Source organism: Arvicola amphibius, chromosome 3 (assembly GCF_903992535.2).
Source record: "Arvicola amphibius chromosome 3, mArvAmp1.2, whole genome shotgun sequence".
Classification (NCBI taxonomy): Eukaryota; Metazoa; Chordata; class Mammalia; order Rodentia; family Cricetidae; genus Arvicola; species Arvicola amphibius.
Window position 1 is genome coordinate 179,863,366 of NC_052049.1, and position 27,266 is coordinate 179,890,631.

A 27,266-nucleotide genomic window follows, 5' to 3' on the forward strand; every position below is an offset into this window, starting at 1 on the left:
AGAAAGAGGAAAAAAAGCCAACATAAACCCCTTAATAACCAGAATCAAATGTCTCTCACCACTGTCTGGTTTGACAACTCAAAGGATGAAGTTGTCACTTCTGTAGTGGAAATCAAGTGTGGCATGTGGTGTGTGTGTGTGCATTGCGTGTGGAGCATGAGGGAGAGGAAACAGGGCCGTGCAAAAGACCCAGCCAGGAGAGCACATGTATCTACCATCTGGCCAAGTGGGACAGACCTGGGAGGGGTAGCCATCTTCATGGTGACTGTGACAGAGTCAGCAAGGCAGCTCAGCAGGTGAGGGCTCTTGCCAACCAGCCTGACAACCTGAGCTCAACCTCTAGGCCCCACATATTAGGACAGAATTCACTCCCACAAGCGATCCTCTGACCTCCACGGTGCATACCCATGTAATAATTTTTAATGTAATAAATAAAATTTTTAAAATAAATGTGATAGATTCCAGTTTAAATATGACACCCTCATTCCCTCTTCTCGCTTCTCTCTTACCTTCTCGCCTCGTTTCCTCTTGTTCCTTCTTACTTTTGCGATATTTCAGGTTTATAGGACAGAAATGACTTCTTTACATTATCATCATCATAGGAGCTAAAGGACAGGAATGGCTGCTTTTCATTCATTCATTTGTTCATTTATTTATTTATTTAGGTTGTTTGAGACAGGGTTTCTCTGTGTAGCCCTAGCTGTTCTGGAATGTATTCTGTGGACCAGGCTGGCCTTGAACTCACAGGGCTCAGGCTGCCTCTGCCCACCCCACAAGTGTTGGGATTAAAGGCTTGGGCCATCACCGACCAGCTCTGGAATGGCTTACTTTAAAAGACAGAGTGGAGCTTTCTGTTTGTTTCCCCCAGTGCTGGAGATCACGCCTAGGCCCTTGCCCGTGCTAGGCAAGTGGTCTACCACTGAGCGAGTCTCTGGCCCTTAGCGGTCTTTCTCACAGGACTTGTAACAGGTTTGTTAGTGTTTGGAATATTTGCTTGCATGAGGAAAGGAAATAGCTGATTACCAGGGCCCATGTAGAGTCTGTGGGCCCCTGCCTTCTCCAAAGACTCAGAGAATGGAAAGTGTCCCTCTCTCCCTGTGAGTCAGAGTTAAGGGTACCCCAAATGGAGATGAAGAGAACGGCTTCCCTGCAGGCTGTGCAAGCCTATAGTCACTGATAAAGGTCACATATGAATCTTCAAATCATCAAGACTTGACAAAACTTGTGACATTTGCATTTTTCTAAGATACTGTCTTTGGTGTGGGTAAAGCTGAACCAGGCACGGTTAACACTTTGACCATAAAACTATAGAGTAAAGCGGCCCTCCCACTCCTGTCCTAATGAGGCACTGGTAACTTTTTATGAGCTCTTGAATAAATTAGTAACCTGTTTTAATAGTTCTCTAGTGTGTGTGCACTCCTGTGAGCTTGTCTGTTCATACATGTGTCAGGGACAGAGGCCAACTTCTGGCATCTCCCCCGTCTCTCTCTGGTCTGTTGTGTGAGACAAGCAAGCCCTGGGGGTTCACCTCACTTCAGTCTCCCCTGGTGCCGGGTCACACATGTGTAGCGCCACACCTGACTTTCATGTAAGTCCTGAGGATCTGAACTCGGGTCCTCGTGCTTCCACGGTGGGCACCCTGCCCACTCAGCCCAGCCGTTGGCCTCTGACTCGTCTCTGAGCAGAACTGCTCACGCTTTCCAGCTGTGTGGTAATCTGGGAATCTTGAACACGTGACTTACTCGAGGTTCACACAGCCTGTGCAGGTGTCTCTCACTGAACAAGGACTCTGTAGCCCTTCCACTACCGAGCAGCGCCACATGAAAATGCTAAATAGGATCTCTCGGAGGATGAGTGAGACTTGAGCTGGATGAGCCAGTTTCCTCAGGATCTACTGGATTCCCGAAGGGAGGAGCAGCTCTTCTGCTGAGTGCGCCCCTCCCAACGCTGGACAGTTTGGAAGCCATGTTTCAGGCACAGATTATGATGGAGAGATAAAGGATAGGAAGTATAACATTTGTGTATATTTGCTTATTTTTATGAAACATTAATTACCTGCATAGGACATTATGATTTTGCTAAGCAATAAACTACTACCAATAACACGTTATTAAACAGAGATGAGACATGGTGATACATGATTTTAACCCCTGCGCTTGGGAGGCAGAGGCAGGCAGATCGCTGAGTTCGAGGTCAGCCTCGTCTACAGAGTGGGTTTCAGGACAGCCAGGGCTGTAACACAGAGAAACCCTGTCTAGACAAACAAAAAAGAAAAGAAAAGAAAAAATAATTTTACAGGTGTGTGTCTAAAGTGTTAACATTTTTTCCCCTCTTCTCTCACCCACTCTGCTTTATAGTTTAAAGAAGTCCCGAAAGGTCCTATCCCTCCATCGACACCCAAGTTCGCATATGGAAAGGTTGCTCTGAGAAAGGTAAGGCACAAGATTGGGAGTGTAGATCAGCGGGTAGAGCGCTCGCCCGGCATCCCGCGTCCTGGGTTCCATCCCCAGTACCTCATAAACCAGGTGTGCTGACACGCACCTTCGCCCCAGCTTTCAGGAAGTAGAGGCAGGAGGATCAAGTGCTCGAGGTCATCCTTGGCTACACAGTGAGTGAGAGGCTAGCCTGGTCTACCTAAAAATCCTGTCTCAGAAAGGAAAACAAAGTCAAGACCTCAGGGAGAGTCAGATGGGGAGACAGTGAGTGAAAGTGTCTCGGGCGGGCCGGGGGCTTGCCGGGTTTCTCCGAATCTCTCTTCTGAGAGCTGGCGGAGTGATTGACGTTTCTAGGGGAACGCAGCGATGGGAGATAAGATGTGGATGTCAAGTGACAGGATGCAGAGACACCGCAGGAGAGTGAGAGCTGTTCCTGAGCCACTCGGGTCACTTGGCTCTCAGAGGCAGAGCTGTGGCTGCTGTGGGAGGAGCATCCTGCTCCTTATCCTGTCCAGTGAGGCTTCCTCCCATCGTTCACCTCTTTGATTTCTTTTTTCGTTATTGCATTTATTTTGGGGGTTGGGAGAGGTGCGTACCATGACGGAGGCCAGTGGACAACATGGAAGAGTCTGTTAGCTCTTCCTGCTCGAACTCAGGTCGTCAGACATAGCGACAAGAGCTCCTACCTGCTGAACCCTCTTGCCAGCCCCATCCACCTGTTTTTAATGAGTTCCTCCAAGCCCCAGGACTTTTGATATCTCTGCCCTTAATTTAGATTCAAAACTCATATCCTAGTAGCTTATGAATACTAGAACATCAGAGGAAAAATATAGAAATTACTCATTAATAAGAGGTAAGGTCCTTTTATTCTGGGAAAACGGGAGAGAGTTACTTAACTGTTGGGAGGAAGGTTGTACCAAAATTGGTTTGTTTTTACCCTTGGGTCTTCAGGTTTTCCCCCTCGACCCATCCTTACTCCCACATGTATTCGTTCACCAGAAAAAGAAGAAAACATGAACAGTCACTTATTTCTTAAGAATCTTGAAATTCTAAAATAGCAACATACGTTTTTATCTTTAAGCCAAACGCCGAACGCCGTAGTATACTTTTTCCATTCACAGCCTCCTGACTTCTGGTTGGCTGCCTGTGCCTCTGTAATAGTTTCCACCCAGTGTTGTGGAATCTGTGCCACATTCTACAAAGATGTGGTCTTTGATAGGAATCTCTTCTTAGATTCACCACGCTTGAATCACACAAGGACGTAGAGCTTGCTCATCACTATAGCTGCTTAAGAATGGGTGCTTGGTTTTTAAAAAGTAAAAGGTTCTTGTACATGATATAAAATAACTCCAAATGTCTAAAATAACAGCAATAATAAGTTGAAAAAAATACAGCTTAGTGCCATGAAGGAAATTTGGGCATGGTAGCTCATGCCTGAAATCCTAGCACTTTGGAAACTGAGGCAGGAGGATTGCTGTTATGTTCAAGACCAGCCTCTGCTACATAGTTGAGTTTGAAGTTAGCCTGGGCTATAGAGAAAGATTCTGTCCTCAGACAAGAAGGTGATGGGGAGCAGATGTGTTGGCACATGCTTGGGAGTAGGAGGTAGGAGGTCAGAAGATGTTCAGGTCATCATTTTGCCTGAATAGAGAGTTCCAGCCTGGGCTACAAGAAATGCTCGCTGGCTAATAAACTCAAAACAAAAGCACAAAAGACAAGGGAGGGAAGGGGAGGGAATAAGTGGAGAACGGTATCCAATTTATACAAAACATAGGATTACATTCTTCATTTAAGGTTTTGTGTGTGTGCGCGTGTGTACGTGCGTGCGTGAACGTGCGCATGCAAGAGAGAGGGAGCATGCATTCACACTGACACTCGCAGAGTTTCAGAGAGCAACCTTCAGGAGCCGTCCTACAGGCTCGTGCCACCCAAGCTTGGAAGCCGTGAAGCCACTATGCAGCATGTGGTGTGTGACACGGTGGCAGATCTAATCTTAGAGTCATTTGCCTCTTGCTACTATCTTTGCTGCAGGCTTCTTCCTCACTTGAAAACCTATCGTAATGCTTTGCAGAGTTGCGGCCTCACATCTTGGGTGCCATTCGTTTTGAAGCCTTTCTTAGATAGCTCTGAACTGTGTTTCTGAATGGGTGCGCGTCAGACTCTTTTAAGACTGCTGTCATTTACATTTTCATCAGGAGTTAGGAGCAGAGCCTACTCCGAGGGCTCAGCAGTTAAGAATACCGACTGCTCTTGTTTTTTGTTTTTTTTTTTTTTAAGTTTATTTTGTTTGAAATAGATTTTCTCTACTCGGTCTTGGGTGTCCTGGGTCTCAGTATCTAGACCAGGCTAGCCTCAAAGTCACATTTGCCTGTCTCTCAAGTGCTAGGATTAAAGATGTGCACCACCATGCCCATATTTGACTACTGTTCCAGAGGATCCGGGTTCCATTCCCAGCACCTACGCAGCAGCTCACTCCAGTTCCAGGATCTAATGCCCTCTTCTGGTCTCCTTGGGCACTGCGCACACCAGTGCACAGACACAGAGGCAGGCAAAACACCCACATACACAAAAGAAAAAAGGAAAGAGTTAGGAGCAATTAGAGTATAGTGGCACCCACCTTTAATCCCAGCACTAGGGAGACAGAGGCAGGTGGATCTCAGCATTTGAGGACAGCCAGGGCTACATACTAAGACCCTGCCTCAAAATAAATAAATAAATAGTATGTTAAGAACACTGCCTGGGGCTGCAACACAATGGTAGAAAACTTGCTTGTCCACCTCACGGGAAACCCTGGGTTTGGCCCCCAACACTGCAAAAGATCATAATAGTAAGAAATAAAAGTTGTGTATTAGCTCAGTGAGTGGAGGGCCTGCTTGGCTTGCAGGAAGCCCTGAGTTTGAACTCCTTCCAATATAAGATGGGTGTGGTAACCCCAGCACTTGGAGTATCAGAGTCGTCCTTGGCCGCTTCGCAAGCTTGAGGCCTCAGAAAGGGGGGGTAAGAGAAGAAAAGGAGTGGGCTGAAATGACAGGTGATCGGGGAGCCAGCAGAACTTGGGCAATCGAGGCTTACTCAGTGCCTTTGATAATTCAGACTAATGTTGCCCCTGCTCACTGGCGACGTGACGCAGAGTCTGCTTTTGCTTCTTTTCAGTTCAAGGCGGTGGCCGAAGCTCTGGACATCCTGTGTCCCAACGGACCTGTGAAAAGCCTGTATCCCTTGACGTTCACCCAGGTAAAACAGGTAGGTCTCCAAGGGAGCACTTTGTCTGATTTCTCCTGGCAACACAGGTGTTTCCTGATCACTTCCTAGGCATCGATAATTAGATACTGAAAAATGGCTTCTTTGGTAAGGTGCTTGCCTGGTATGAGCAAGGCCTTGGGTTTGATCCCCAGTACCGGGTATAGTGGTGTGCCTGTAATTCCAGCCCTTGGGAGATAGAGGCAGGAGGATCAAAAGTTCAGAGTCATTCCCAGCTACACAGTATTTAAGGCCATCCTGCGCTACATGAAATCCTGTCTCAAAAAAAAAAAATTCATTTAATTTTCCTTCTTTTTTAATATTCATTTTTATTTATTATGTATACAATATTCCATGTGTATGCCTGAAGGCCAGAAGAGGGCACCAGACCTCATTACAGCCACCGTGTGGTTGCTGGGAATTGAACTCAGGACCTTTGGAAGAGCAGGCAATGCTCTTAACTGCTAAGCCGTCTCTCCAGCCCCAACTTTTCCTTCTTAAAGAAGCTCTTTTCCTGCCTTAGAAAGAAGATCGTATGTGTGCTCTGTGCCTCTCTGCGCCTCATTTCCTGGTGCTCCCTTGCTCTCTAGAAGTTTCTCTCCACTTTTTACTTTACAAGATTTTGCCCTAGCCACTTTTAATCTGATTCTTCAGTTAGGAGTAGCCTCTATGTAGTGAACTGCTTTTTCCTTTTAAGCATCTGTCTGTCTGTCTGTCTATCTGTCTGTCTGTTTGTCTGTCTCTGTATGTGTGTATCTCTCTATGATGACGGATTCCTCAGAGGCTGTGGACAGCCTGGGCTTCCAGGATGGGGAGTTAAGTGTTCTCTGCAGACGTGGCTCGGGCAGCCCTTGCAGGCACCCTGTGAACGAGTGGGCCCACTTTTTCAGCCTGTGCACACATAGTTAAACTGGAAAGTATTACATGGACTCATCCTAGACCAAACATGGAGGCCCAGGCCCCCAGAGCTGTATCCTGCAGGGGTCCAAAAGCAGAGCTGTGGGACCAGTGGTGCCCAGGGGGCCTGTGGAGTGATCCCTCTACAGCATGTTGCAAAGACCGGTTGAGTGTAGGGGCTCAATCTCCTGGAACTAACTGTGAGACGGTGGTTGAAGCCACAGCAGCGGGAAGCAGATACCAGGCTACGATGAGATGTCCTGTCGTGTGTCCCCTTCTCCAGACTCCAAAAGCCAGGAAGACTCAGGTGACCTAATACTTCAGAAAATAGGGCTGAGATCCCAACTGTGTGACCAAGTGTGGCAAGGAGCTAAATGACCCATGGACTCCCCATGATATCATCCCTGTGCCCTGCTCTGCCCCCATTAGGACATGTCTCCTCTTCTGTGTCCATGTAACAGGTATGTTAATGACTCCAGCAAGGGAGGAATGGTCTGAGGTCAGTCTGAACTCTTCAAAAAATATTGATATCAGTCTAGCCGAGCTGCCAAATATGGCGTGTGAGAGGCATAGGCAAAAAGATAGAGAGCCAGAGGCCAGTCTGACCTCCAGATTAGCCTCCAGAGTAAAGGTCCAGCCTGGCCTGAGAAACAACTTATCCAAAACAAAAACAAAAATGGGAAAATCCAACACAACAAAAATTCCAGTGATCTCATGCATTGGAGAGCAGATTTAAAAAGAATTTAAGGGGCTGGAGAGATGGTTCAATAGTTAAGAATAATGGCTGCTTTTCCAGAGGACCTGGGTTCAATTCCCAGTACCCACATGTCAGCTCACAACTGCCTGTAATTCTAGTTCCAAGGGATTCAAAGCCTCTGGCCTGCATTCGTGAGCACATACTTGCACACATGCCAACCATGGTATGTTTACCACATGTAACCAGGCATGGTGGCACACATATGCACGCCCGGCACTTGGGAGGTGGAAGCCAGGAGGATAGGAAATTTGAGATTGTCCATGGTTGCCTAGTAAATGTGAGGACAGCCTAGGCTACCAGAGTCTTTATCTTACAAATACTATTCCTGATTTGGTAACAGTACCCACCCCTATTCTCTCTTTCCTCTTTGCTTCAAATAGTTTCAGATTGAGTCTTGTTTTGTACCGTAAAGCAGATTTAGCCCAAGAGCCTGGAGAATGTTTTACTGAGCAGAACTCAGTGTTTGTCCTGTGCTTGGGGCTTTTCCTAGCTTAAAAAAAAGTGTGTGTGTGTGTGTGTGTGTGTGTGTGTGTGTGTGTTTTGCCTACTTGTACACTACCTGCATGTCTGGTCCCCGCAGAGACTGAAAGAAGCCTTCAGATCCCCTGGAACTAGAGTAACAGATTGTTGTGAATCCAGGTCCCCTGAAAGAGTCACAAGTGCTCTTGATTGTTGAGCCATCTCTCCAGACCCTTTGTAATATTATTACCATATTTATTTACTTATTTTGTTGGTGTGTGTGTTAGTGTGTTTCTGTGTACCACAGCACACATATGAAGGTCAAAGGGGTGGGAATGGGTTCTCTCCTTCCACCATGTGGGTCCTGGAGATTGAACTGGGGTCATCAGGCTTGGTGGTGAGTTTCCCACCCTCACCAGCTCCTCACTGGTTTCTGAGTCGATACTAGTGACTTCTGACATACAGGATGTGACTTCCCTAGGTCACTCTCAGCAGTGGCTTGACTTTTGTTGTCCTGTGTGGCAGAGAAGAGAGTTCCTAGTTCCTGGCTGTTCAGATAGTTCGCCAAGATAAAAAAAAAAAAAAAGTCACCTTGAGTTTGGCTGTGGGTGGGGGAAGAGGCTTTTCATTCCCTATGGTTTCCAGAAGGTCGCTTTTACCCAGATCAAGGGCAGCTAAGTTCTTAGTAGCTGAACTCTGAGAGTGAAACGTTTCTCTTCTGCCCTTTTCTACCCAGTCCTTTGGGTATGTGCTGTACCGAACAACACTTCCTGAAGATTACAATGGCTCGATGCCCATCTTCCCCTCATCCTTTGATGGCGTCCGTGACCGGGCTTACGTCTCTGTGGACAGGGTAAGCGTTATCCTTGAACTACACATCTAAGCCATGGCGGGGTGGGGTCGGCTACACTTAATAACGTGGTGGCATTTGAAGCTTTCCTCATGTCTCCAGTTTCAGCCTCTGTCCCCTTGCTTGCTGATATGGCCCACGTGCTGCAGACTCAGGGCTGTTCTCTGACATTCACACTCTAGGAAACGCGGGGTCTCCTGAACCCAAGGTCACCTCTTCTCTGAGTGAGCATATGTCACCCAGACTGCTTTTTAGGGACCACACTATGTCTGCCCGGTACCTGTCACCGTACAAAGTGTGTTGAACTGGATGTCTCTCCATAAGTGAGATTTTTATAGTCTAAAGGTTTGCTCATGACCATTGTAACTAAAGGTCACCAAGGACTTGATTTCACAGCATAGTGCAGGTACATTTTTAAACACCCTTTCCGTCATCAAGTGTGATAGCGCGTGCCTGCTATCCCAGCCGTCAGAAGGTCGCAATTGCAAGAGACCAGACCATCCGACATCTATAGGACGAAACCCAGGGTCTAAAAAACAACAACAAAGTTAAGTGCTGGGGCTTACAGGTATGCACGCCACATTCAGAGCAGTTTAAAGTAAAATACTTTCCTTCTTGGCTGGGAAGATAGCTGGCCTTGCAGGCAAAACACTCAGACATAAAATAAATAAAATGATAATAATAATTAAAAAAAACCCTCTGTCCTCTGCTTACGTATCGTATGTGCTTTCTGTGAACACACACAGTGTTGGGGAGGGCTTTATTTTATAACCAACTGATTTGATTTCAATGGGGACAAGCCCCTGAGATGTGACCCTGTGCTTGTCATTCCCTGGCCTTCTAGGAGTTGTGTCTTAGTGACCTGTGGTCAGTGCAACCAATCTAAAAAAATAAACTCTTAAATTAGGGATGGGTTGGAGACTTAGCTCATTGGGAGAGCTCTTGCCCAGCAAGTCCAAGGCCCAGGGCTCAGTCCTCAGTTCCGGAAAATTAGTTAAGTAACTAATCAATTCAAATAAAAAGTTAGGGATGTGTCCTTGAGAAAATACTGTTGTTCTCTGTGGTTAAGGCATCCTAGCAAGTGAGGTGAGCTGACTCCACCTAACTCCGATCTTATCTGTCTCCTGATTTTATCTGTTCTCTTCTTCACACCTAACTTGGGTTGTGAGATAATCCTGCAGCAGTTCTTCCTCACAAGAACACACCCCTGGAATGTCTCGTCTTTCCCAGTCCTTCAAAAACAGAAGTGTAGGAAAGCCACACCTGAAAGCTCGGCGTGTGAGATGTGGAGGCGAGAGAATCAGAAGTTCTCGGGAGGTGTGGGTTACAGAGGGCAAAGCCAACCTGGGCTACTCAAGGCCCTCTCTCAAAAAACAAATAAACGAGCAAACAAACAAAAAGAAATGAAATGAAGAAGGCCTCCCAGGTGGCTCAGTTGATAAAGGTGCTTGCTGTCAAGCCTGAGGACCTGAGTTCAATCCCTGGGCCCCAGGTGGTGGAAGGAGAGAATTGTTTTCAAGCTGTCCTCTGACCTCCACATACAGCATGGTACACATGTGTCTACACGCCTGTGCGTGTGCATACAAACCCCCACATACAAATATTAAACATGTATATGCATATATAAAGCGAAAACATGCCTGAACCTCAAGCACGGTGGTTCACATCTGTAAATCGTTTGTAGGGTGGATTCACGAAGGTCTCATGTTCTCGGCCAGCCTGGGCTACGTCATAAGACCTTGTTCCCGTTAGAAAGGGCTCTCGCTCACCATAGCCCATTTCTCAGGCAGAGTATACCCAGAGCTGTGTGTGGCCGTCCTGCCCTTTTGGGAGCAGTGATTGTCGACGTGGCCTGCTGACCTGCGCGTATCTGGACTCTCCTGTAAATCTGGCGACATTTCAGGACAGGAAAAGTGGCAGATTAACTGTGCACACTGCTGCGTTTCTCTGCTCTTACCCCTCCATTCAGCCTCTGGCTTCAACCCACAGGTCCCCCAGGGCATCCTTGATCGAGACCCCGGGACAGCCCTGTACATTCAGGGGAAAGCTGGAGCCGTCCTGGACATGCTGGTGGAGAACATGGGGCGTGTGAACTATGGCAGATACATAAACGATTTCAAGGTAGGACACTTAGATGAGGGACGAACCTGTGCCTGAGTGGTTGGGGGGAGTTTTGTGCATGCCGTCAACACTCAAACATGCATCTTTGTATGCGTCTTCCATTTATACGGAAACGAATTTAGAATAGTTTTTCTTTTCTCTTTCTTTCTTTCCTTTTTTTTTTTTTTGGAGGGGGGGGTGGTTTCTCTGTGTAGCCCTGGGTATCCTGGAACTCACGCTGTAGAACAGGCTAGCCTCCAACTCAGAGATCCACCTGTGTCTGCCTCCACCTCTGCCTCCACCTCCAGAGTGCTGGGATTAAAAGCATGCACTACTGTGCCTGTTGACTTTGAATTTTTGCTTCTCCCGTCTCCATCTCCCAAGTGTTAGGACCACAGCTGCATGCCAACATCCTGTCTATGAAATTCTGGGGATTGAATACACGGTCTCCTGCACACTAGGCAAGCCCTCTAGCAGCTGAGGTACATTCCCTGGCCTTCACATTTTGAGGTGTGTGTGTGTGTGTGTGTGTGTGTGTGTGTGTGTGTGAATGGCCACCGCAGAGCTGTCAGGCCTCGCAGCAACTCCCTTGCAGAGCCCACACATGTCACTGAAGCCATGGAGTGAAGCTCTCTGATTTGTTTGTCTAGAAGAAGAACTTCTTTGAAGGGCTCTTTTCCTGCCCAGACCATGAGAGCCTTGAGCTTTGAGAGCAGAATGCTCCCCTTGTGCCTGAGCTCAGCTCTTGTGGAGAGAAAACGGAAGCTGCTCCACCATGCTCTTCCTCTGCTTTGAAAAACCCACCCAGCTCATCAGGGGCCCTCCAGGCTTGGCTGAGCCAGCAGGGCGTTTGGTGGACTGGTGGCCTGCAGCAAATCCATGCTGTGCAAAGCCCTTCGCCGCTGCTCTGCCTTAGCCAGCCTGTTAATTGATTGGTCTCTGTCCCTTCACAGTGTGGTGTTCTAACCAGTATCCCTACATTATTAAGAAACTTTTTGTTTAATTTGAGGTTTTTTTTAACTCATTTAAGGAAAAGTCTTTAAGCCCAGGGTGGGCTGGAAGTCATTGTGTAGGACTCAAACTCCCGAGCCACCTGCCTCTACCTTCCAAGAGCTGGGTTTATAGGCACGGTCAACCATACCTTGTTTATGTGGGGCTGGGAAGCAAACTTAGGACAAGCAAGTCCTCTACCAACTGAGCCACATCCCAGCCCAGGAAACTTTTGGGGGAGGGGGGCGGCTGTTGGCCAAGGGTAGTCTGGAACTCACAGCAATCCAAATTCTGAGGTTACGGGGTCAACCACCACACCACCCAGTTCAAGAACATTTGTTACAGTTCTGTAGTGTCCCCAAGGTACTTCCAGGAGTACAAAACTGGGTATAGGCTGCTCTCCCCTGGAGAGAAGGCTCAGGCACTGCCAAGCCTCAGACAGGACAGAAATAGAGGTTCCTTCCTGACCATGTGTTTACTTTTTCTTAACATGTATGTGTGTGTGCTCATATGCAAGTATCTATGTATTTATGTATGTGTGGTCATATATGTGTGTGCAAGCACACGTGCACATATGTGCCGTGTAAGGAACCGAGTTTAACACTGGACTTCTTCTTAGTCTACCTCCACTTTTACTGAACAGGGACTCCCAAGTGAGCCTGACCTGGGTCACCTGGCTGTACACACAACTGAGCCGCACTTCCTGCTTCTCCCAGGAATTCAGTCCCTTCCTTCCCTGCTAATTCGTGGTTCTGTGTTTTTCCTTTACAGGGTTTGATTTCTAACATGACCCTCAACTTTAGTATCCTCACCAACTGGACAATCTTTCCCCTGGACACTGAGGCTGCAGTACGCAGCCATCTTGGGGGCTGGGAGGCCCATGGTGAGGGCCGCCATGATGGACGCCTGACCTTCAGCTCTTCCAACTTCACGCTCCCCACTTTTTATGTGGGCAACTTCTCCATTCCCTCGGGCATCCCAGACCTGCCACAGGACACCTTCATTCAGTTTCCTGGGTGGACCAAGGTATGTGTCTTCACGGAAAGAGGTTGGTTCTTGGTGTCTGAGAAGGAACCTGCAGACTGTGTTAACAGGATGCTGTGTGACGGTGGGAGGCTTTTCTGCTAGGCCACACTCAAGGACCAGGACTGTGGCAGACCTAAAGGGACCCAGTGTCCGGTGTGGAGGTATCCTTCTCTGTCCTGTTTCTTTGACTGATAACTTTCTTCAGTAAATGACATCTCACTCTCTTGTTTCCTCCAGGAGGAACTAGAGCATATTTATTTTTATTTGTTTGTTTGTTTTAATTTCATTTATTTATGGTGTGCATTTGCGTGTGTGTTTCTAGGCACCCGCTGAGGCATACATGTGGAGCTCAGAGCACAGCCCATGGGAGTCAACTTTCTCCTTCCACCATGTGGGTCCTGGGGATTGAACTCGGGTCATTAGGCTTGCTAGCAGGCACCCTCAGCCATGGAGTCATCCATTGCACCATCCCCAGGATCTTTAGATGCTGCTTATGAAGGGAACAGTTTGTTTACATAGGTTCTCCTGTAGCTCAGGCTAGCCTTGAAGTTGCTGTGTAGCCAAGAATGACCTTGAACTTCTGACGTTCCTGTCTCTACCTCAGGTGCACACCATCACACCTGGCTTTAAAAATGTTTACTTTACTTTTCAGCCGGGCAGTGGTGGTGCAAACCTTTAATCCCAGCACTTGAGGCAGAGGCAGGCGGATCTCTGAGTTCAAGGACAGCCTGGTCTACAAAGTGAGTTCCATAACTGCCAGGGCTATGAAGAGAAACCCTGTCTTGAAAAAAAATAGGGGGTCTGGAGAGATGGCTCAGCAGCTAAGAACATTCATTGCCCTTACAGAGGACCAAAGTTTGGTCCCCAGCACCCACATGGTGCCTCTTAACTGTCAGTAACTCCAGTTCCAGGGGATCTGATGCCCTCTTCTGGCCTTCATGGGTCCTGATTACACATGATGCACAGACACATGTAATCAAATAAGTCTTGTGAGAATTATATAAAGAGAACTTGGCAATAAATACATTGAATTTTCTTAGTGGTGCCAGGAGGTGGTGGCACATACCTTTAATTCCAGCACTCAGGGAGGCAAAAGCAGGTGGATCTCTGAGCTCGAGGCCAGCCTGGTCTACAGAGCAAATTCCAGGATAGCCAAGGCTACACAGAGAAACTCTGTCTCGGGAAAGAAAATCTTAGTGCTGAGGTGGAAGGGTGGGGAAAGGTTCTTAGTGACAAATTAATTAACAATTGGAAAAAATGTAGATTAAAAAATATAATAAAAAGCCAGGCATGATGACACACACTTGTAAGAGCAGTCCTTGAGAGGTTGGAGGCAGGAGAATCAAAAATTCAAAGTTAGCCTCTGGTACAACATAGAGTGGGAAATCAGATAATAAGAACTTAGGAGACTAGCAAGAGCAGGGAAGTGTTTAATATACAACTGTGCAGAAAGAGATGCAGGAATCAAGAAAAGGCAAACCGACTGGGTACTAAATGGCTTTATGAAGACCCCGAATCATGAGAAATTCTTGTTCTCTCTTTCCCTGGGCCAGGATGTCCCCGTCCCTAACTCCCCACCTGTCGGTTTAGCACACAGAACCTTCTCTAATGACGCTCAGGACGCCCCCCTTCTCGGATTTTTCCTGACCTCGGAGTTCTAAGACAGCCAGTGCTAACTGCCCGCCATGGGAAAGAGGGGCCCAGTGCCTCCTGCTTGTTTGTCTGATGAACTCTAAGCTCACCTCATGCTTAAAATGGACTGTAACTTTATTTCTTACAGTAACAAACTCAAGGCCTGTCTGGGCTGCATGAGAAACCTCAAAACAAAACTAACAAATAAACAAAACCCAGGAGCTCTTAGCCCATTGGCCCTCGCCCGCCCGCCCGCCCCCAGGAGTGCTCCCACAATTGTCCTCTTGCTTGATTCATCTTGTACCAAGCTTAGCGAGGCCTCTGCTGTGTGCTGGTCATCACCGTGGTCTCAGTTGAAGTTCCGCCTGCCTAGTAAGCTTTCTCCACCCTGCCCCTGGGGACCCCCTCCTTTCTGACCTCCAGGTGAAACTTCTGTTCCCTTGACTTCCAGGTGACTCCCTCCACCCTCACCCATGGAGGAAGGCCCTCTTCTACCTGCCTTCTTCCTGGAAGCCAAACCGCTTTTCTTACACTTTCTCTGTCTGTGGCTCATTGACCTTTTTTCCTCTCTGCCATCTTCTACTTTGCAGCAAAGAGGCAACATCTTGGAGGGGGGGGGGGGCTCTAGGACCTGAGAACAGGATGTGCAGCCCTGACTCTCACCCGCAGGGACTTTGCCTCCCGGGCCACCTTTGCTTTCTCTCCCTCCAACTGGAACCTAAGTGAGAAATGAAAGGGTGAAGGACACCTTGGCAAGGTGGCTCTTTGCCCGTGCGGGCTACCGAGCTCGGCTTTGTGCTTAGCGCTCTGCCAACCCTCCTCCAGCTGTCGTGCCGCAGAATGTTCTCTCGTGACTTGAGTTCCAGCACAAAATCCCTGGCTTTGGCAGTCCAGCTACTAGCCTTGGCCACCCACAGCAGTACCCTAACCCTAAGAGGCTGGAGGTATAGCCTGGTTGATAGAGGCTTGTTTCATCTAAGTGGGCTCTGTCCGCAGCACCATGTAAAACTAGGCAAAATGGTGCAGTCCCAGCACTAGAAGGTAGAGAGGAAAATTATAAACTTAAGGTCATCTTCAGCCATGTAGTAAGTTTGAGGCCAGCCTGGGCTACACAGGACTTTGGGTTGACCTCTGGCCTGCACATATGAACACACTTAAGAAGCCATCCACCTTGTTTTTGTTTTGCTTGTTTGATTTTATTTCACTCGGTGTATTATTACTGTTAATGTGTGGTGATGTGTGTGTGAGTGTGAACTGTCAGGTTACATCTTGAAAGGCTGCTAAGGACATTACCCTTAAAAACTAAAAGGCCAGCATCCTCGCACAGAGCACGGAAGGCCACAGACCGCTTGTGCCCCACCCCTAGGCCTGGCTCCTTGTCTGCACTCCCATGGCTAATCTTAGTCTTACATTGCATTTCTATACCTGATACACTTATAATACCCAAGTGTGCGCACAGATGTCTGCAGTGGTGCCGCCCGTGATTGTCAACAGAAGGTTACAAGCCGAAAGTCTAGATAATGAGGAATATATTTACACTTTCATCATCCACGCAGTGGAATCATCTGGCAGTTAAAAAACATGAAATGCATACATGTTACAACACGGGAGAACCTTGGAAACCTTGAGCTAGCCAGGCATGGAGCACACCCCAGCACTTAGGAGGTGGCACAGACAGACAGGTGGCTCCTGGGGGTTTGCTGGCCCATCCGTGTGTCAGCTTCAAGCTCAGCAAACAGACTCTGCCTCCAAAAAAGACAGGGTGAAGAATAATGGTGAGGAGCTGGGGACGGCTCGGCAGTTAAGAGCACCCAGACCCGGGTTCCATGCCCGCACCCACATGGTGGCTCCCAACCATCAGCAGTCCTAGTTCCAGGAAATCCGATGCCCTCTTCTGGCCTCCATGGGCATCAGGCACAAACATGGTGGACGTCTGTGGATTCAGGCAGATATATACATGAAATTAAATATTATAACAAAATAGTGGAGGGAAGTCAAAGTCAACTTCCGGTCCCCATACACACACCTGCAAGCAAATGTCTCCATGTGTACCCTCCATGAACACAAATAGAACAACTCCCCATCCCCAGCCTGTGCTGAGGAGCACTTTAACAGAGAGTATAGGGGTAGAGGTGGGGTTTGATCACTTGACCCTGAGCCTGAGCAGTTCTCAGACTAGATTATGTTCACTGGCCCTCTGTCTTCCTCAGAAATCCCTGCTGAGGGCCACTTGGCTCCTTCCCCGTTTGTTGCGAAGGAACTAACATTGTTTAGTGAATGAAATCACTGGTAAACTTGATTCACGAGATAAAAGCATCAGTTCTGATTGCTCTGACTTTTCTGGGGTCGGATGTGGTTAAGCAAGCGTGCTCTGCGGATCTCAGTGGTAAGGGGTCAGGCACACCTGCTCTGTCCACACAGGTCAGCGCCCTGTCTGCGCCATGTCCCAGCTGACGGTGGACTCCCTCAGAGAGGCGTGTCCTCTAGTGCTTTGGTCATGGGTCAGATGCATGAGTCATGGTGACGTGGCTTGTTGTGCTGAGGCAGTGGCATTTACTCTGCTCTTCTCCACCTCAGGTGACATTAAAAAATTATGACAAGCTATGCGTGCTGTAATCCCTGCACCTGGGAGGCAGAGGCAGGCAGAGCTCTAGGAGTTCAAAGCCACCCTGGTCTACTTAGTAGTTCTAAGACACCCAGGGCTATTTAGAGAGACCCTGTCTCAAAAATAACCAGACAGTGACTATATATATAATGTCATGGGCCGGATATGGTAACGCACACCTTTGGTCCCAGTTTTTGGAAGTCAGGGTCAGGAATCTCTGAGTTCGAGGACAGCCTGGTTTATAAATCAAATTCCAGAACAGCCAGAACTACACAGAGAAACCCTGTCTCAAAAAACAAAAACAAGGGCTGGAGAGATGGCTCAGATGTTAGGAGCACTGGTTGTTCTTCCAGAGGTCCTGAGTTCAATTCCCAGCAACCACATGGTGACTCACTGCCATCTGTAATGAGATCTTGTGCCCTCTTCTGGCCTGCAGGTGTATATGCAGATAAAACACTATATACATAATAATTACATTTTAAAAAAATAGTATAGGCAGATTTTTATGCCCCACCAGCTAGTTCCCAAATAATCACACAGAGACTTATTATTAATTATTAATGCTCGACTGATAACTTAGGCTTGTTACTGACTAGTTCTTACATTTTAAATTAACTCATATCTATTCCTTTACTTGCTGCCATGTGGCTCACGGCTTCTTACCTCATTTTGTACACATCCTGCTTCCTCTGCGTCTGGCTGGCAACTCCTCAGACTCTGCCTGTCTTCTTCCCAGAGTCCTCCTAGTCTAGCTCTCCTGCCCAATCTCATCCTGGCCAGCTATAGGCCGATCAGCTCTTTATTAACCAATGAGAGTAATACACTGTAAGTGTACAAAGATTGCTCCATAGCAGAGGAGAGGAAGAGGTATCAGAAGTTCAAGGTCATCCTCCAGGTACATACCAGGTTCAAGGCCAGCCCAGAATACGTGAGATCCTGACTCAAAAAATACATATACCATAAAAGAATGTGGGGCTGGAGAGATGGGTCAGAAATTAAGAGCACTTACTGCTCTTGCAGAGGACCCAGGTTTGATTCTTAGCACCCACCTGGTAGCTCACAACTGTCTGTAACTCCAGTCCCCGGGAATGTGACACCTTTTTCTGGCCTCCTTGGGTTCCTGATGTATGTGGTATATATAAATGCAAACACATAAATATTTTTTGTTTTTATTTTGGTTTTATGAGAATGGGTCATATTATGTAGTCTTGGCTGGCTAGGAACCCCTCAAGATCTTCCTTCGTGTGCCACCACACCTAGCTAAATAAATATTTTTAAATGAATTAGTAAGGTTAGAGAGCTAGCGCATTGGTAAAAGCACTTGCTAGGCAAGTGTGAGGACGTAGGTTCAAGTCCCAGCACGCGTGTAAAAAACTGTATTCGGTGATGGTGCTTGCTTGGATTCTTAGCCCTGGGAAAGTGGAGAGAGGCAGGTCCCTGGAGTTTGCTGGCGGGTTAGCCTGCTCTAACTGGCAAGCTCTGGGTACCAGTGAGCAACCCTGTTTCCGAGAACAAGGTGAAGAGTGTTGACTATTGGCAGACTATGGTTCTGCTTCCAGTCTCATCTGGGCACGACTTGGTGGGTCTCAGCATGCTATAAGCTGCCACAATTGAGAAGACCACTGGTGTCTGTCATCCTACAAGCCATTCGTAGGGTACCTGGCAGGGATCAAAGAAAGCAGTAGACAACTCTAGGTGGAGGAAGTTGCCCAGAGCTGAGGCCATTTGTATGTGTTATTGTGTCTCCATCTGTCACTCTGAAATGGGATGTGCTTTGGAAACGTGTTCCCTTTGACTGGACTGCACTTATACTAAGCCTATATTTAAATCTAACTCGTGGTTTCTACTCACAAACCCTGTGACCCTGGAAACTAGATAATTGGGTTCTCCCAGCAAGCATGCTAACTCCAAGAAAGGTGGGTTTGCTGAATTTTTAGTGCACAGACTTTATTTTATTTTAGTGTGTGTGTGTGAGAGAGAGAGAGAGAGAGACAGAGACAGAGGCAGAGAGAGAGAGAGAGAGAGAGATTGAGAAACAGAAAAAAAGAGTAGAAAGAAGCCGGGCGGTGGTGGCGCACGCCTTTAATCCCAGCATTCGGGAGGCAGAGGCAGGCGGATCTCTGTGAGTTCGAGACCAGCCTGGTCTACAAGAGCTAGCTCTAGGACGGGCTCTAAAAGCTGCAGAGAAACCCTGTCTTGAAAAACCAAAAAATAAACAAACGAATGAATGAACGAATGAACGAATGAATGAATATAAAAAGAGGAGTAGGTGCACGCAGGAGGCCAGAAGAGACCGTCGTGTCTCTTCGGTCACTCTCCACCTATTCCTTTGAGGCAGGGTCTCTCCCTGACCTGGGCTTACCTTAGCTTAGCTAGACTGGAAGCCAGCAAACCCCAGCGGTCTTCAGATCTCCACCCCACTCAGGTGGCATTGCAGGTGTGTACGGGGCTCCCAGCCAGTCACGTCATCGCCGGGGCCAGAACTCCGTTCCTCATGGTTGTGTAGCTCTTAAGAATGAGCCCTCCCAAGACATCAAGAAAAGCCAGAGAGGGACTTCAAGCAGTTGTGTCTATAACAGAGCCATCAGACGTACTGGAATAATTACCTATCCCTTGTTTCAGCGGGAAGTGAGCTACACATTGAGATGCTGACGGAAAACTGCCTCTTAAAGTAGGAACACCTGAACCCTCAGTAAGAAAACAGACTGAAAGGGACCAAGCAGCCCACTCCAATAGCAAGTCACACTAAGAGTCGGGGCACTAAGCACCTGTAAGAGGTTACATAGTTTTCAGTGCAGGTTGGGATGGGTGATCTCATTGCCACACATAGCAATGTTTGATGCACACCAGCAACTATTACTGTGTTTGCACAGCACTCACATAACTGGTGCCATGTGAAGACTCTGCTAACATTCTAAAATGCGAACTGAATGGACCCAAAAGCTCCAGAAGAGGATAGCAAAAAGATGTAGTGCGTTTTCTTGTTTTATTTTATTTATTTATTTTTTATTTATTTATTTTGGTTTTGAATAGATATATAGCTTAAACTGTTTTAAAACAAAAGCCTTAAGACTAATTTTCGGTTTTCTTCCTTGAAATAAGCTAATGGCTTGTTTGTGTAAAGCTTTTTTACTAAAGGAAAAAAATTTAAAAATCTTGTGCCTAGCACAGTATTGTTATAGAATTTACATGTAACCTTTTATATGGTAGTTTAAGCCTGTTGCTTTCTTAATTGTGAAGAAATTAACTGCAGTGCACCTGCTGTCACTCACGGCGCCCTGGCGTCTCGCAGACACGTCAGCATCAATTTTCCTGTCCTTTGGAAATTCAGGCTCAGCGTGAACTCGTCAGGTAGCTCTAACACCTGCTGTTTGTTTCCTTTCTCATTCTTTTTCCTTCTTTCCTCCTTTTTTCCCCTCCTTTTTTTCTCTTTTAGTTGATGTTTAAGAAGGAAAGTACCAGTGTTCAGATATGGACTATAATAGTTTGTATATTCAACATTTGAAGTATATTCTATTTTGTTGTACTCTTGTTTCAAAGTGTATTCAATATTCAAGTAGGTTTTCTGAAATATAGAAGTGAAATTAAAAAAAAAAAAAAAAAAAAAGAATGAGCCCTCCCTTCAACCCTCCAATCCTTACCGGGACACAAAAGCAGCCTGCCTGTCAATCAGTCCTGGATTGAAACTTCCAAACCTTTCTTCTCTCTGAGTTGAATGTTTTGGGTGTTTGCTATGGTAACTGACAGTTATCACGGAATACTTCCTAAAATACACAGAAACCGAAAAGCTGCTTTCCTTTTACTACGCTAAGCCCTGGGCGAGTCTTAAGTGCCGCACCTGCGGCTAGCGGCCTGGTCTGGGAAGGAAGCAGTTAGTTCCCCTGTGTATTCCTGGGGAGCTGTTTATGTTCTAGCTCTACCTGGGCCCCGCCCCCGTGTTTCAACCCATAAAATCAAGCTTTCTCTAACCTTCACAGCACAGTGGGTCATGAGTTAGGAGTGAGATCTTTTTAACCTTGGGAATTGGCCTCTGTTTCCCACTTGGAGTCCCCCAGGTACCTAGACTTCCTTTTAGTATAATTTATTGACCCTTGTTTGTTATTTTTGGTTTTTATGGGCAGGTTCTCACTATGTTGCCCTGGCTATCCTCGAACTGGCTACGTAAACCAGCCTGGCCCGGAACACAGAGATCCATCTGCCTCTGCCTCCTGAGTGCTACAATTAAAGTCTTGTGCCCCCATGCTAAGCCTATTTTCACTTTTAGAGGAACTTCTAAAACAGGATTGAGGGCCAGGTGTGGTGGTGCACGCCTTTGCCAAGCACTCCAGAGTTCCGGGCCATACCGGTCTACATAGTGAGACTCTGTTTCAGACAGAAACAAAACAAAAGATGGTATTGAAAGTTTTACCCTAGGGTCTAGGGAGATGGCTCAGAAGTTAAGAACCCTGGCTGCTCTTCAGAGGACCCAGGTTCAATTCCCAGAATCCGCATGACAGCTCACAACTATCTGTAACTCAAGTTCCAGGGGATCCAACACCCTCCCACAGACATACATGCAGGCAAAATATCAATGCATATATGAAATAAATATAATTTTTTTTAAAAAAAGAAAGGAAGCTGCACTCTAAATACTGCTCAGAAGAAGGACCTTATGAAGGTAAGTTAAAACACACATACACACACGCAAACATGCACACATCACACACACACACACGCAAACATGCACACATCACACACACCTACACACACACACTTGAGTGCACAGATCTATATGATCAACTGAGAAGTAGGCCAGGCACTTCCAAGAACTTCAGCACTGCTGTCACCTTAGCGTTAATAGCAGAGGGCAGGAGTGTGCCGGGGTTGAGATGGTCAGAGATAGGCTTTTTCAGGGACCATAGAAGCTGGGGCTGCCATGGGACAACCCCTAAGCCACTGATTCTTCTGTTATTAATGCTTGTCCCTAAACCCCTGAAGTCACCTCATTAACATAAACCTTTGGGTTTCCCAAGAATAACTCCAGCATATTTCTTTCTTCTTGGTCTTTGGTGACAGGGTTTCACACTTAGCCTAGGCTAGCCAAGTCTGCTAAGCAAGAGTCCTTCTACTGAGCTATATTGGAGGGAGACAACCGACTTCCACAAGTTTTCCTCAAAATCATATACGTAATTTTGGCATGGATATCACACACACACACACACACACCAAAAAAACAAGTAAATTATTTTATTTTATTTTATTTCTTTTTTTTTTGGTTTTTTGAGACAGGGTTTCTCTGTAGCTTTGGAGCCTGTCCTGGAACTAGCTCTTGTAGACCAGGCTGGCCTCGAACTCACAGAGATCCGCCTGCCTCTACCTCCAGAGTGCTGGGATTAAAGGCATGCGCCCCCACCACCCAGTTTAACTCTTACTCTTAATTGAGAGTAGAGGAATGTGAAGTAACCTGTCCAGTGGGGCTCTATGTCACCTCTTCGCTGTACCTTTTCATTCGTTTGGACTTTGTCAAACTTTGATTTGATCTGTGAGTGTTTTGCTTTCATGGATGTGTACCACAAGTGTGCCTGGTTCCCATGGAGGTCAGGGGATGAGAGCATAGGATCCCCCAGAACCGAAGCTACTGGTGGCTGTGGGCTACCATGTGGGTGCTAGGAACTGAACCCCGGCCCCTGGCAAGCACAACCAATGTTCTTAACTGCTGAGCCGTCTCTCCAGCCCCTCTTCACCATGTCTCAAGTAGAATTATCAGCAAATATGACCTAGTGAGTTAGCTGAGCAGATATTGAATATGTAGTATGCACAATAGTGTATGTTCATGTATGTATTTTTTCCTTGGATGAGTGCTAGATTATCCCCAAGTAAAGTGAACAAAGTCTTTTTTTTATAATGAGTCTGTGCTATAGCCCCCAAATGATTGACAGACCTGTCACCAAACCAGTGACATACCCAACATTGGTAATAACTTGGAAGAGGAGAGAGATTAAAGACTTAGACTAGAAAGGCCAAGATGCAGAGGTCATGGCCCTACCCTCTGAGGAGGTACATGGGACTGCAGCTGTGAACAGTGAGCTCAGGAGACTGCCTCTGGTACCAGGACTCAGGTCTGAGGATGTGCTGGTGCTCGGGCAAGATGAGCAAGTGTGGGTGTTCAGGTAATGAGCAAGGACGGCTGGGGAGGTGCAGAGGCGGGAACGCAGTGGGGAAGCTGAAAGCTGGAGCGGGTGCCTCCAGGGCTGGCCGCCACGTGTGCGTGTTCACGCAGTAGAAGAGACCAGACTCCACAGTTCATAGACACAGCACCGACTTGGGCTCTGTATTAGTTACTTTCTCACTTCTCTGAACACATACCAGATAAAAGCAAGAAGAGTGCACACCTTTAATCCCAGCACTTAGCAGGCAGAGACAGGCCGATCTCTGGTTAGAGGCCAACTTGGCCTATATAGTGAGTCCCAGAGGCTGGCCAGAGCTGCATAGTGAGACCTCGTCTTGATAAATAAATAGCAATTAGGGTTGGTTTTGGTTTACAGTTTGAGAGTACAGTCCTCCACGGTGGAGAAGGCTTGGTGGCAGGCGCTAAGGCAGCTGGTCACACGGCATCCACAGGAAGCAGAGAGAGGGGAATGTTGGTGGTTGGCCCACTTTCTCCTTTTATCCAGCCCATGGGATGGTGCCGCCCACTTCAGGGTGGGTCTCCCTCCTCAGTTAAACACGTATAGAAACTCCCTTATAGTTACCTCCAGAGATGTGTGTCCATGATGATTCTACCTCCAGCCAAGTTGATGATGCAGATGAAACAGGCCCCCTGTGGAGCATGGCTGGGAGACTGGAGAGATGGTGGATTGTGTCCTGATGAAATCATAGGCCTCCCTCCGTACCTCAGCCCTGTCTTCAGTCAGTGCTTCTGTTTGTCGTTAAATCTGATTCACAGTGACATGGCTCTGGGTAAGGTGGTTGCTACCAAGCCTGGGGACCCACATGTAGAAGGGAAAGGCTGACTCCTACAAGTTGTCCTCTGGCCACAACATGTGCCATGACACACACACAAATGTAATCAAAAGATCTAAAATAGACATTATTTTAAAAAACTGAAAAAAAAAACATTCTCCTTTGCACTCCCCTGCTGGCAGCTGCTCCAAGATACGTGACGGCTGGGGATTTGAACTTGGGTGCTCACGCTTGTCCAGCAAGGGCTGTTACCCACTGGGCCATCTTCCCAGCCTGTTTATGTACGGTTACATGTAGTTAAAAAATTAGTCAAAACTAATGCATGGCAAATGAAATCAGGAGCGGGTCTCTAAGACTAAAAACAAAGCTCTGGCAGAGATGGAGCTGATAAAGACCGGGGAAACTGTTATGGCTTTTTGCCTTTCAGGACAGAGGGAGATAACGGATCCCATGGTAAAAACAAGAGCAGAGCAGTTCTGAGAACTTCGAAACTGCTACCCTTTTCTAAATGACTTAATCCAACAGACAGGCAGTTATGAGTCGCTGACCTCCTTCTGTGGGCCGTGCACGCAGCGAGCTTTACTTCAGTGCCTTAAGAGGGCTGCTCAGATCCACCCAGGAGCACAGCCCCTGCGCCAGGTGCTAGGATGGCCACCAGAAATTCCCGACAGTCCTCCTGCTGGGGCCTCCCGCGTTCTGAAATTCCAACGCCCACACTTTCATCTTAGGTTGCTGTGGGGATCACTTTCAGACTGTAGACTCTGTTGTCACTGTTCCTGTGGTGGAAAAACTGAAGTGGAGACCTGCCTGAGGACAGACAGCTAGCAAGTGGGAGGAATAAGATGGGAAGCCAGGCCAGAAAGTGGTGGTGCATGCCTTTAATGCTAGCACTTGGGAAGCAGAGCCAGGCAGAGCTCTTTGAGTTCGAGGCCAGCCTGGTCTACAGAGTGAGTTCCAGGAAAGCCAAGGATACATAGAGAAATCCTGTCTTAAAAATAAATAACAGCAAAACAGGCGGGAAAAAAAGATAGAAGCCAGAGAGGAAATCTAGGTAGACTGGAATAAAGCCAAAAGAAGTTTTATTACCCTTGTAACCTCAGCGCTTCAGAGAATTATCTGGACTATATAGTGAGCTCAGGCCAGCCTTTGCTACATAGGAAGACCATGCAAATGCTAATTAATTTTAAGATGAGCAGGAAGGGTTACCACAAGTAACAATGTCTTTCCTTCCGTTCTTCTCCCCTCTGCCTTCTCCCTCTGTTCCTTCTGTCTTCCAGATTTCCTGTTTGTCCCTGGCATGTGTGGCCTCCACCACCCCCCAACTCTCCTGCAGAATGTTCTATTCTGCCACCCCTTGAAGTCTTCGTGTTTGCTCGGAAAGCAGCTTCCCTGCTCATAGGCAGTGTTTGTAGGGTTTCATCTGGTCCTCCAAGTAGACACGCTGTTCTCTCTGCATCCCTCAGAGGAAACCTATGAGAATCACAAGCCTGGTGATATTTTATTTATGATCAAACAAATAAAGTTTGTCTGAAGATCAGAGTGCAGAGCTGCGGATCTAGCCACACTAGTTAGCCATAGAGCCCAGGCAGTAGTGGCACACATCTGTAATCCCAGCACTCGGGAGACAGAGGCAGATGGATCTCTGTGAGTTCGAGGCCATCCTGGGCTACACGAAATCATCCAGTCTAAAAGAGAAACAGAGCCAGGCTGTGGTGGCTCACACCTTTAATCCCAGTATTTGGCTGACACACGCCTTTAATCCCAGCACTGAGGTGGAGACAGGAAGGGATATGGCTGGGCCTAGAGAGAAATTTAAGGCTGGAGGAGACAGGAGCTCAGGGCAGTCAGTCTGATTGGTCTGAGCATTGGTAGAGGTAAGAACTCGAGAGGCTGCCGCTCTGCTTCTCTGATCCTTCAGCTTTCACCCCTTGATAGCTGACTCCGAGTTTTTATTATGAAGACCAATTAGAACCCGTGCTACATAAACACAATAACATGGACACTCTGCTGAGTAGGCCCCACCCCCGTGCTCATCTTTTCCCTTTCTGTGACTTAAGCTCACTGTATGGCCCAGGCTAGCTTCAGACTCAAAGCAATCCTCCTGCCGTAAGCCTCTCAAGTGCCGAGATGATGGCGCCCGCCCCACACACCCTCACACTCGTGTTGTTTGGAGGACAGTTCTCTGACTGTGGGCTTTATGCACATCAGACAGTATAGCTAAGCACTGCCTCTGTGGGGTAGAAAGCAGACTTACCTGCCGGAAGGTTTGGCAGCTGTGGCAGGGAGGGCTACTGTACAGACGGGCAGTACCTGGAAGCCAGGATAGATGCAGAATGTGTTGAGGTGCTCCAGGACTGAAGCCGCTAGCTTCTGGAGTCTGGGGCTCCAAAGGTATTTTTCTTGCAGCAGGTATTGTCATTTGGGGTAAGCCCTGCCATTCTTCCCACCCAACATGAGATAGTGGGATGCTGCCTGACTCGATGAGGCACCTCTTGCCCCTTCAGCTACTACTGTTTCCACGGCTGATGGTTTCTCTCTCTCTCTCTCCTCAGGGTCAAGTGTGGATCAACGGCTTTAACCTTGGTCGGTACTGGCCCGCACGGGGCCCCCAGGTGACCTTGTTTGTGCCGAGACATATCCTGACGACTTCGGCCCCAAACAACATCACAGTGCTGGAGCTGGAGCGTGCACCCTGCACTGATGGGACCTCAGAGCTGTGTACCGTGGAGTTCGTTGACAGGCCAGTTATTGGCAGCTCCCTGGCCATCAGTGACCGTTTTCCAGATCAGTCTGGTCAAGACTTGTGAGCCTCTAGGACCACAGGCCTGTACCGGCTGCATGGATCATCCTTTACTTGCTACAGTGGAAGATAAATTTATGGGGTGTGTGTATCCTGCTGGTATCTCTACAGCCTCACATTGCCTGACCTCCCACTCTTGTGGCCGCCAGGAAGGCCGAAGGGAGTGGACCTCATAGGAACACGCACACCTGGAGTGCAGAGTTGGAACAAAACTTGAATAATGTCCCTTTTGATTTGAAACAATCATGTCTTTCTCCTGAATAAAATTTGTACTCGTGTGGTGATGGCCCTGTTGTTACTATCAGGCCGGTACCGAGCTCCTTGGTCTGACTTAAATCTCAACTAGACTTGAGTAGACTGGGTAAAGCCACTTCACTAGCTTGAGGTTCAAGGTGGGTAGAAGAGAGTCCTGGTTTGGACTAGCAGACAGCTGCTTTTCTGGTCCTGATGTGACTGTTTCTGAATCTCTGTGTCCTCCACTGGGTAAGAAATCTACGGTTATACAAACTACCTAAATGATTAACAGTTGCCTC

At 47.5% G+C, this 27,266-nt stretch overlaps 1 protein-coding gene across 1 annotated transcript in view; it reads left to right on the forward strand.

The window, feature by feature from the left end:
• Nucleotides 1-27,017, forward strand: part of Glb1 (galactosidase beta 1) — a 72,957-nt gene extending 45,940 nt beyond the window's left edge. Inside the window, exons 11-16 of the mRNA XM_038323552.1 lie at nt 2,358-2,432; nt 5,589-5,678; nt 8,525-8,641; nt 10,628-10,759; nt 12,500-12,754; nt 26,486-27,017. Coding sequence (XP_038179480.1) covers nt 2,358-2,432; nt 5,589-5,678; nt 8,525-8,641; nt 10,628-10,759; nt 12,500-12,754; nt 26,486-26,740 — 924 coding nt within the window. The 3' untranslated portion in view covers nt 26,741-27,017. The remainder of the gene's footprint in view (nt 1-2,357; nt 2,433-5,588; nt 5,679-8,524; nt 8,642-10,627; nt 10,760-12,499; nt 12,755-26,485) is intronic.
• The last annotated feature ends 249 nt before the right edge of the window (nt 27,018-27,266 follow it).